The following is a 10,047-nucleotide window of genomic DNA, read 5'->3' as shown; positions in this document are numbered from 1 at the left end:
CTTCGACATCTGAACTCCAGGAGGAGAGCCAGCAAGAACAAGGTGGCTGAAGGGAAAGCTGACTCTAGGCTGTGCATGGTGGCTCAAACCTGTAATCCCAGCACTTTGGGAAGCCAAGGTGGGTGGATCACCTGAGGTCAGGAGTTCAAGACCAGCCTGACCAAGATGGTGAAACCCTGTCTCTACTAAAAATGCAAAAATCAGCCAGGCGTGGTGGTGCATGCCTGTAATCCCAGCTACTTGTGAGGTTGAGGCAGGAGGATTGCCTGAAGCCAGGAGGCGGAGGTTGCAGTGAGCTGAGATGGTGCCATTGCACTCCAAGTGAGACAACAAGAGCGAAAGAAACTCCATCTCAGGTGGGGGGGAAGTGGACCCTAAATGACATGTTTATCCCTCTCTTAATCCCAGCAACCCTATGGGGAAGCTGTTATTCTTACCACCATTTTACAAGGAAAACTAGAGTTCAACCAAGTTAGCTAACCTGCCCAAGTTCACAGCTAGTGGCAGTGGTGCCTCAATTTGAGCCCAGTTTTCACTTATTCCAATGACATGCTCTTAACCACTATGATATGTTGATGCATTTCATAGAAACCCTTTCTGGGACAAGGCAAGGGCATGAGTAAATAGAAAGTGGGAGGAGTGGTGGGATGAATTTAAGGATGTAAACCGACACCAGTTAGGTGTGAATTGAGCAGGTATGTGGGCTGCATTATTTGACATAAAAGATCAATAGCCCATTCTTTTGTTGTCACTCTGAGAGGAAGTAGCTTCTAATGTGTCCCCTTCAACCACTGCTCAAGAGGGTGGGAAAAGAGGGATGGGGAAGAAAATAAGAAGGGTGGGCAGGGCAGGCTGCTGCTGAAAAAACTCAGTGTAAGACCTGACCAAAGCCACAGGCATGCGGTGGCTCATGCCTGGAACCCCAGCACTTTGGGAGACTGAGGCAGGCGGATCACTTGAGCCCAGAAGTTTGAGACAAGCCTGGGCAAAATGGTGAAACCTCATCTCTGCCCAAAATACAAAAATTAGCTGGGTGTGGTGGTGCATGCCTATAGTCCCAGCTACTCAGGAGGCACCTAAACCCTGGGAGGTTGAGGCTGCAGTGAGTTGAGATTGTGCCACTGCACTCCAGCCTGGGTGACAAAGTAACACTCTGTCTCAAAAAGAAAGGAGAGAAAAAGAAAAAGAAAGGGAAAGGGAAAGAAGGAAGGAAGGAAGGAAAGAGGGAAGAAGGGAAGGCAGGCAGGCAGGCAGGCAGGTAAGCAGAAGAGAGAAGAAGAAAGAACTGACCCAAAATGACAGCAAGATGTTTTTGGAAATTCCACATAGGATTTCAGAGTTACCCAAACCTCTGCCTCCTCCTTGACATCCTGACTCCCAACAGTTCCCAGGGGCCTACCTACCAGAGTGTCTGAAAGTCCTCCAGCCTGGCCGGCTCTGGGTTAAGGCTCTGCCTCCAGAAGGCTCCTGGGGAAAGGGCATGGGATGCAGGGTGGGTATCAAGGCCCTTTGTCTACAGCCCTGAGGCTGCACACACAGCAGCAGAGCTGGGGCCTGGAGGCAGAGCTGGGGCAGTGGACAGCTAAAGCAGGAGCGAGGCCAGACAGTGGGTAGAGGGCCCAGGAGTCTCCTGCCACCAATTCTGCTTGAATAGAGGCTTCAGCTTTGCAGATCTCCACCTCCCTGGGAGGGGGCCCAGAGGCAGATCAGAGTCTAAAGGTCAGATGGACCCTTTGACTTCAGTGAGTCAATGGGAAGGGAGAGTCCTTGGGACCAGTTCCCACCCCAGGCTCCAGTGAGTGTGAGGTTCCCTGCTTCCTCTTCAACCCCAACCCCCAGGCACCTGAGCTGGGGGCCAATGGCGTAGAATATGGTGGTGGGCAGGAAGCCATTGAAGCTGGAGCTCAGGGAGGACGTGTAGGCACCCATGGAGGGGAAGACCAGCCAATCGCCTACGTCCAGCTCAGGCAGCCACACATCCTCCAAGAAGAGCCTGTCAAAGGCGTCACACGTGGGGCCATAGAGGGTGCAGGGGAAGAGGGCGGCTCTGAGCAAAACTCCTGTGTGACGTAGGAGAGGGGGTCAGAAAAGACAGCACGCTGGCCTATCCCACCCCCTTACCTGGAAGCCATTGAAAGACCCGGAAGGGCACTCCCAGGGACACACGGGTGTACACTGGCTGGGATCCATCCCTCCGTGGCCCCTGCCCAGCCTGGCCGGGTCTGATGTGCCTACAAATAAGGCCTCAGTTTCCTCCTCTGTAAATGGGACTATCGTCTTCAATAATTGCTATAAGGGAGCAGTTGAAAACTCAATTACCTAGGGGTCAACAGGTAGCACAAAGGAGTGAAATGGGCCAGGTAAGTCTTAAAACAAACTGGAAAGTCAATGACTGTCCAAAGGAAAAGACATTGGCTGGGGAGGCCTCTATCTAGTGGAAGTCCCGTTCCAGCAGACGGCATCACGTGCCCAACATGCTAGTCTAATTTGTTGAAATATTTGTTGCCTTGTTGTTCTGCAAGTCCTGTAACATCGAATATCTAAACCTTTGAGAGGAGCTGAGAAAATCCAGACTTTTATGAAATATGTCTAAGTTTTTAAATATAGGCAACTAAAATTGAAAACTATTCCAGGGTCTCCTATTGGTTCTTCCACATCCAGTACTCACTCCCTGCGATGGGAAGAGAGGCAAATACACACACAAAGACACACACCCAGAAACACCACACACACATACACACTCACATGTGCATGCAGACACACGTCACATACATGACCAAACGTGCACACACCAAGATGTTCACTGGCCAGGAGAAAGTCAAGATATTTACAAAGCAGAGTGGCCCGGACACCAACCCATCGCATCAGGAGACACACCTGCCCCGGAGCTGGAGGAAGACCCTGTTGGCCCTACAGGGTCAGGTATCACAGCTTTGTTGCCAGATCATGGAAGGGACTGAGCAGCACGAGTGCTGGGGGTAAGGCCCTTGAGGGACTCGGGAATGACTCTTGAACCACCAGGAAGAAGAACTTGAATATTTTGGAAAACAGCCATGCTTTTTTGTTCTGGTGATGGTCCCTTTGCCTGACAAGGCCCACATATCCAGCTGCTGCACATGCTCTGACCTGTGGGCAACACACCATGCATGTGCCCACGTGTGCTCTAAGCAGCAGGCAAAGCCCTGCCTCTGGGGTCCAGCACAGCCACTGTTCCCAGTCTGGGAGGCACAAGCCATGTCGAGGTAAAGGACTAGACTCTTGGGGCTGGCGTGGCCCCCTTACCTTCACCACCATGGGAACACTCGGGACAGGCTCTCGTTGGCAGATACGGAAGGAGCCATAGTGGCCATCATTGAGATAATACACCAGCTTCCGGCTGCCTCCTGAAAGCAGGGAAAGGACAGGTCCAGAGAGTGTTCAGTCACTACTCTGACCCCCAGCCCCTGAGACAGAGCCCAACCCTCTGCCCTTCCTCTCCCCTAGGGCCTGGGGACGCCTAGACAGTGGCCTTCCCACCCAGTGCCATCCTGGCCCACCCACCAGGCTCCAGCACAGCCTTCTTGGCAATGATGTTGACACGGTAGTGCAGACAGACTCCACATAGAAGCGGGCCAGGTTCTGCGATGACCTTGATGCCACACTCCTCAGGGAAGTCCTGGGCCAGGGCAGCACTGATCACTCTCGCCAGCTGGAATGGGGTAGAGGGACGGCAGGAGGAGGTGAACTCATCCAAAACGTGTTGATGTGCCAGGGCCTGTGCCAGCACCTTACCTTTCATCCCCGAGGCACCCTGCAGGGTAGGTGTTAGAATTATCCCTGTTTACCAAAGAGGGAACAGAAGCTGGGAGACAGGAGGTCACTTGTGTGGGCTGCATGGTAGGTGTAGGGGCTGAAAGAGCAGGGCCACCGGGCTCCCTGAGAAGTTCAAAGGTGCAGTGATTTAATCCGACGCACAGTAAGAAGACAGGTATCTTGTGGACCCAGGGAATGTAAACTCTCAACTATATTGGTGATGCTAACAATTCTACAGGAAAACATATACATATACAGGCACACAGAGAGGGACAGCCCCCAGCACCTTGCTGCAGCTGCAGTGGACACCCTGTGCCACCTCCTCTCAGCCTACCTGAGCTCACCTGCCCTGTGCAAGGTGATTTCTAGCCTCCAGTGCCTGCATTGCTTCTCTTCCTGTGGGCTGTCTCCAGCACCCTTGGAAACTAGCTGGAATGTGGGGAAATTAACACCCCCAGACCACAGCCTTCAACCAAAGAGGGACAGGAGTTGGTGAATAAAGGACCCAGCCCCCTGTCCCCTAGTGGGATGATTCTGAGGTTCTGCATTGTCCCCAGGGGGATGGATGCAGGGGCGCACACTGGTAACCAGCTCATAGATGAATCCTCTTCTGACTTTTCTCCCTCTGTCTCACTTTCCTGACTTCCTCATTGGTGCTTCCACTGATCATCTCCAAAAAAACGACTTGCATCCATGTGTTTGTCTGACAGTCTACTTTTGGGGGATATGAAAGCCAAGACATGCACATACGCACATACCCACCTGTGCTCACAGACAAAGCACACCCAGAGACACACCAGAGAGACCGCCACACACAGAGATACATGCATACGCACAGACCCCTCCACACACACATGCCTGGGCACACAGGTGGACCTCCCTGAACACCCCCAGTGCCCTTGCTAGCTCACCTCCTCAAACCTGGGCCCGGAGCCCTCCATTCCAGGGAAGCCCCCTCCAATGTCCAGGTGGTTCATATCATGCCCAGCCCTGCGGCCCATCTCAAAAACGCGCCGGCAGTCAGCGATGGCCTGTGTGAAGCTCTGGGGTGTCTGGCAGTCGGAGCCCACGTGGAAGCTAGCATAGCCAGTGCATGTGACATGGTGAGAGATATGTACAGAAAAACATGTTCAGAACCACAAAGCCACACGAACTGTGGATAACCGCCACAAACAGAGAGGCACAGTCACACATAAGGCATGAAGCCACTGGGGCCAAATGCAGAAACAGACAGCTGGAAAGATAACTGATCCCACTGGCATAAGTGTGCTTTCAGACACCTGCGCACTCAGGCCGATGAGGCACCCACAAAGGGGCACTCACCCCGAGTATTCACACGTACACACCCTCAGACACACACTGCCACGGAGCCCGGGATCCCAGCACTGCCACGCAGGCATCCCTTCCGCTCATGGATACTTCACAGCAAAACCTCAAACCCTAGGGCCCCAGAGCAGGGAGGCCCTGAGAAACCTTCACATCATATCCTGCCCCTTTTGACGGATGGGGTCCCACAGGCCTAGAGAGGGGCCACGGTTTGCCATGGGCCCCAGCAATGGACCAGAACCCAGGGCTCCTGGAGTCCTCAGGCGTCACTCACCTGGCTCCGACCACGGCCAACCCCAGGTCTCTGGCAGACGCAAGCAGGTGCCCACATGCCTCCAGGCTGGCCCTGTACTTGGTGCTCAGGGGGAAGATGCTCTGGCTGTCCCGAGTCCTCAGCTGGAGAAGCAGCCTGGAGGAGGGACACCGGGATAGAGATCACTTAACCAGAGATGCCAAGGGGCCCAGGCCTTCTCATATCTCCAGCCCCAACCGGGCCCAGCTGATCCCCAGATCTGGGAGGTTTTCCAATGCCACCAAATCCATGTGGCCATAAATTAGCCCCATGCACTTGTGTATACATCTACTTTTCTCCAGGGACACCCAGAGAAGGGAGTGTGAAAAACTGATATGGTGTTGGTAAGCACCTACTATGTACCAGGCAACTTGTCCCCATGTTGTAAATGAAGGAACTGAGTGTTAGAGAGGTTAAAAGAGACTTGCCCAGGCTGGGCACAGTGGCTCACGCCTGCCATCCCAGAACTTTTGGAGGTTGAGGCGGGTGGATCACCTGAGGTCAGAGTTTGAGACCAGCCTGGCCTACATAGTGAAACCCTGTCTCTACTAAAAATGTAAAAAATTAGCCGAGCGTGGTGGCTCAGGCCTGTAATCCCAGCTACTTGGGAGGCACGGTCACACATAAAGCATGAAGAATCACTTGAACTGGGAGGCAGAGGTCGCTTTGAGCTGAGATCGCGCCATTGCACTCCAGCCTGGGCAACAAGAGCAACACTCTGTCTCAAAAAAAAACAGAGAGAGAGAGAGAGAGAGAGAGAGAGAGACTTGCCCAATGCAGGGAAGCAACCATTCCAGGATTTGAACCTGGGCTGCCTCACTCCAAAGGCAGCTGCCAGACCCTCTTAAACTGGCTGGGCCTTGAGGGTCCTCCCCTGGCTTATCTCAGGCCAGCATTTGTCAGGGGTGTGCTGTGCTGGGTGATTCATTCTTTACTGCTGACCCTTGCCCCACCTACCTGCACCCCTGCTGGTCTCACCTGGCCCCGGGGTGGTGCTGGGCCACCTTGGTCAACTCCTCCTCGCTGTTGAAGGTCAGGAGCTGCACCCCGTGGTGGGCAGCATACCGGATGTGGGAGGCAGGCTTGCAGGGGTTGGCACAGACGATGCGAGAGGGGGCCACGCCCAGGCCCAGCACCTGCTCCAGCTCCACCTGGAGTGGCCAAGAGCCAGGGTTGGGGGCTGCCTCACTGCCCACCCCCAACTATGTGGGGATAGGAAAAGTGTGCATGAGCCAAAGAGGCTGCCCTGATGGAACCCCAGGTGGGGACCCACCCCCTGCTCCCTCACTTTCAGGGAGGAGCCCTGGGTGGGGCTGATGGGGTGCTCATTATGGAGTCCTTGCTGGGCAGCGCAGGGCTGACAGTCTCAATGTGCCGGGCACTCCAGGTGCTGATAGTCTCAGCTTAGAACCAACCCCCTCCGATCATTTCAGCCCCATGCAGAGATGAGGTGGCTTCCTAGAGGCGGCTTAATCCTGCTTAGCGGAGGGCTCCTGGCAAGGGAGGAAGGGCTGGTCTGAAGGCAGAGGGTTCTCTCAGCTGATCGTTCACAGTCAGTTCCAGATGACCACCTTGTTCTGCTCTTCCCCACTTCTTACTACTACATTTGACTAGTCTTAAAAAGAAAGGAAGGAAGGAGGGAGGGAGGCTCAGTGAAATACTCCAAACCCGAGAAGTTCTCCCCTTCCCCGCTTGGCTTCTGCTCTAACTTCCCTCACCACGGCTGAATCCCCTTCTGCCAAGAACCCCTCGGAATGTTGCACCCCAGGGTACGAAAGAAACGCCGGCTTTGGATCAGCTGTCTCTGTCTTTTTTTTTTAATTTAATTTCATTTATTTTAATTTTTTTAGCCCCCCCACCCCCAAGATGTTCTGTCTCTTACCATATGTTAGCCCATGGGCAAGTGATCCACCTAAGGCTGTTGCCTCCTCTATGAAATGGGGGTCCCCTGGCTACCTCTCAGAGCAGATGAGAGGATCAGGGAGAAGGCATGTAAGGCCCCAGCAGTGTGCTTAGTGCATTTCAAGTGCTCCGAGGGCCAAGGGATATTTATTCATGACCACAGCAGCAGCAGGGATTCACCCCCTTCCCGCTGGCCTGGCCTACTCCTCCACAGGCACAGGCTCACCTGGCTGGCACAGTCGAAGCCGGTGCCCAGGGTGGCCAGGACACGCAGCACCCAAGGGCTGTTGTTGCACTTCACTGCATGGAAGGGCGAGACCCGTGGCAGGCCTTCGCAGAAGGCCCGATGGCGGCTGACCGGCATGTCCAGATCGGTCAGCACGAAGGGATCTCGCTGGTCCTACAGGACAGGGAGACAGGGAGACAAGGCTGAGGGGTGGATTATTTCCTTTAATCCTCACAACAGCTCTATGAAGTAACAGCTGCTGTTATCCTTGTTTTAGAGATGGAGAAGGAAAGGCTCAGAAAGGTGGTCACTGGCTCAAGGTCCTACAGCAAGAGGATGGTAAAGACAGGGTCTGAACCCAGGTCTCCTAAGTCTAGGGAGACCACGCTTGACACTGTTATATTCTGCCTTGCGATGTGTGCCACGGTTCTCAGAGGAGAGAAGAGCCTGCTGGGCTGGGGCAGCTCCAGGCTACTTGTTGTACAATGATTCAACAGGGTCATCCAGCACCTACTCTGTGCCATACACTAGTCTGGGTACTGGGAAAAGAGCAGTGAAGAAAACGGACCCAAAATCCCCATCCCTGTGGAGCTTCCATCCAACTGAGCCACAGAGAAAAAGTCGTGGACTCATGCAGCGTGAGCTCATTAATTAACTTTCGTGAGCCACCCACTGTGCTGGGGGAAGGGAAGGAGGTACTATATAAATCATTCCCATTGCACAGATGCAGCCACTGAGGTACAGAGGGCTGGAGAGCCTCACCCAAGTTCTTACTGCTGGACAGCAGCACAGTTGAGATTCAATCCCAACAATGAACAGCTTCAGGTGACACCTATGGGTCAGGATATTTTGAGGTATCTGTTTTTCCCTCTAATTTTCTCTCTTCTTCTCTTCCTCATTGATGCCCATGTCTGGCTCTCTCATGTCCCTGGGAGAGAGATGTGGACAGGCAGGAGGTGGCTGTAAGACTTCCTGGCCTTCTTTGGGAAGCTTAGCCCTTGGTGCAAGAAGAATGTCCCAGTGATACTGATAGAAGGCCCTCCCTCAGACCAGGAAAAGGGTCCCCTGACTGGCAGGGAGCGGGTGGTGAAGAAGGTAAGAGAGCTGAGACTCTGTGTCCTAAGGGAGTCTGAGGGGAGGTGGGGTGGGGGCCCCGGAAACCGGTGGAGAAATGGTAAATCACTGGGTGAGTCTAGAGCAGGCCGTCCCAGCAGGCAAATCCCCCAGGACTTTGTTAACTGTGTGCTCCATGCAGTCGGTCTGGGGTGGACAAAGAGTCTGCACCTCCAACAGGTTCTCCGGTGATGGTGGCAATCGGGTCCAGACATGGCCATGCACGGAGGCAGCACCGCCCTAAAACCCAGGGAGCCAGGGAAGCCAGGAGGACAAGCGGGCAGTCATCTTTGTAGACTGAAGATGGAGGATGCCACAGCTTGGCACTGGGTAAAACCCCAAGTGGTGGAAGCAGGCAGGGCAGGAAGAACCAAAAGTCAGGAGGGCTGAGTTAGGAAGCCCTTCACAGGGTTTCCCAAGTCAAGCTTTTCCATTAGTTTTAGCACAAGAGAGCCTTGAGAGAGACAGCCTAATGGCGTTACAGAATGGTGAATCAGAAACCTTATTTCTTGCCCACTACAGAAGACCCGAGACTCACAACTCCCCATCTTTCCTCTCCCTCCATACCAAATCAGAAAGCTCTTGAATCCTTTGCAGGACCACTCGATGAGCAGATTCTTCTGGGCCCAGGGTGATGAGCTCCTTTGGCCACGGCCACGGGTTTCCACGGGCTTCCTTCAGGCCCCCGAGGCTGGTGCTCATCCCCGAAACTCCAACTGAGCATGATCCTTGCATCCTGGAAAAGACTTGCTCTGATGACCCAGCCTCCTCCTAGCTCTCAGCTCCCTACTCCCCACAGGCCCTAGGAGCCAGAGCTGCCAGGTAAGTTTTGTTTGTTTGTTTGTTTTTCTTTTTTTGAGATGGAGGCTTGCTCTGTCACCCAGGCTGGAGTGCAGTGGTGCAATCTTGGACCACTGTAACCTCTGCCTCCTGTGTCCAAGCAATTCTCTTGCCTCAGCCTACCAAGTAGCTGGGATTACAGGCATACACCATCACTGCCAGCTAATTTTTGTATTGTACTTTTAGCAGAGATGGGGTTTCACCATGTTGGCTAGCCTGGTCTTTAACTCCTGACCGCAGGTGATCTACCCACATCGGCCTCCCAAAGTGCTGGGATTATAGGTGTGAGCCATCACGCCCAGCCAGCTCTCCAGTAAGTATGCCCTTGGCCCTCCCATCCAGCTACAGAGAGCTCCATGGAGCCCTCCTGAGTTTCCCATCTGTAGGATGATGGGCTACTGGCCCAGCCCAGCCTATATCAGAATCCTGGCATGGGCATCAAGCAAGCTGCATGCACCACCCACACAGGATGGGGTGATTGTGGTTCTCTTCCAGGCTCTCTCACATACATGTTTCCATTCAGAGATGAGAAAACCGAGGCACAGAAATGATAAGT

General features: G+C 53.8%; 1 protein-coding gene across 1 annotated transcript; it reads right to left on the bottom strand.

Annotated features, from left to right (window-relative positions):
- Positions 1 to 1,442: 1,442 nt before the first annotated feature.
- Positions 1,443 to 9,353, bottom strand: LOC101039517 (antizyme inhibitor 2-like). The gene is given in 10 exon segments (XM_039474510.2): positions 1,443 to 1,467; positions 1,844 to 2,039; positions 2,042 to 2,060; positions 3,283 to 3,383; positions 3,541 to 3,688; positions 4,704 to 4,869; positions 5,393 to 5,527; positions 6,389 to 6,561; positions 7,539 to 7,712; positions 9,219 to 9,353. Coding segments are annotated over 10 exon segments (1,272 nt in total).
- Positions 9,354 to 10,047: the final 694 nt, after the last annotated feature.

Source organism: Saimiri boliviensis, chromosome 11 (assembly GCF_048565385.1).
Source record: "Saimiri boliviensis isolate mSaiBol1 chromosome 11, mSaiBol1.pri, whole genome shotgun sequence".
Taxonomy (NCBI): domain Eukaryota; kingdom Metazoa; phylum Chordata; class Mammalia; order Primates; family Cebidae; genus Saimiri; species Saimiri boliviensis.
Note: the sequence above shows the minus strand (reverse complement) of the source record. Positions and strands in the feature narration are given on the sequence as shown.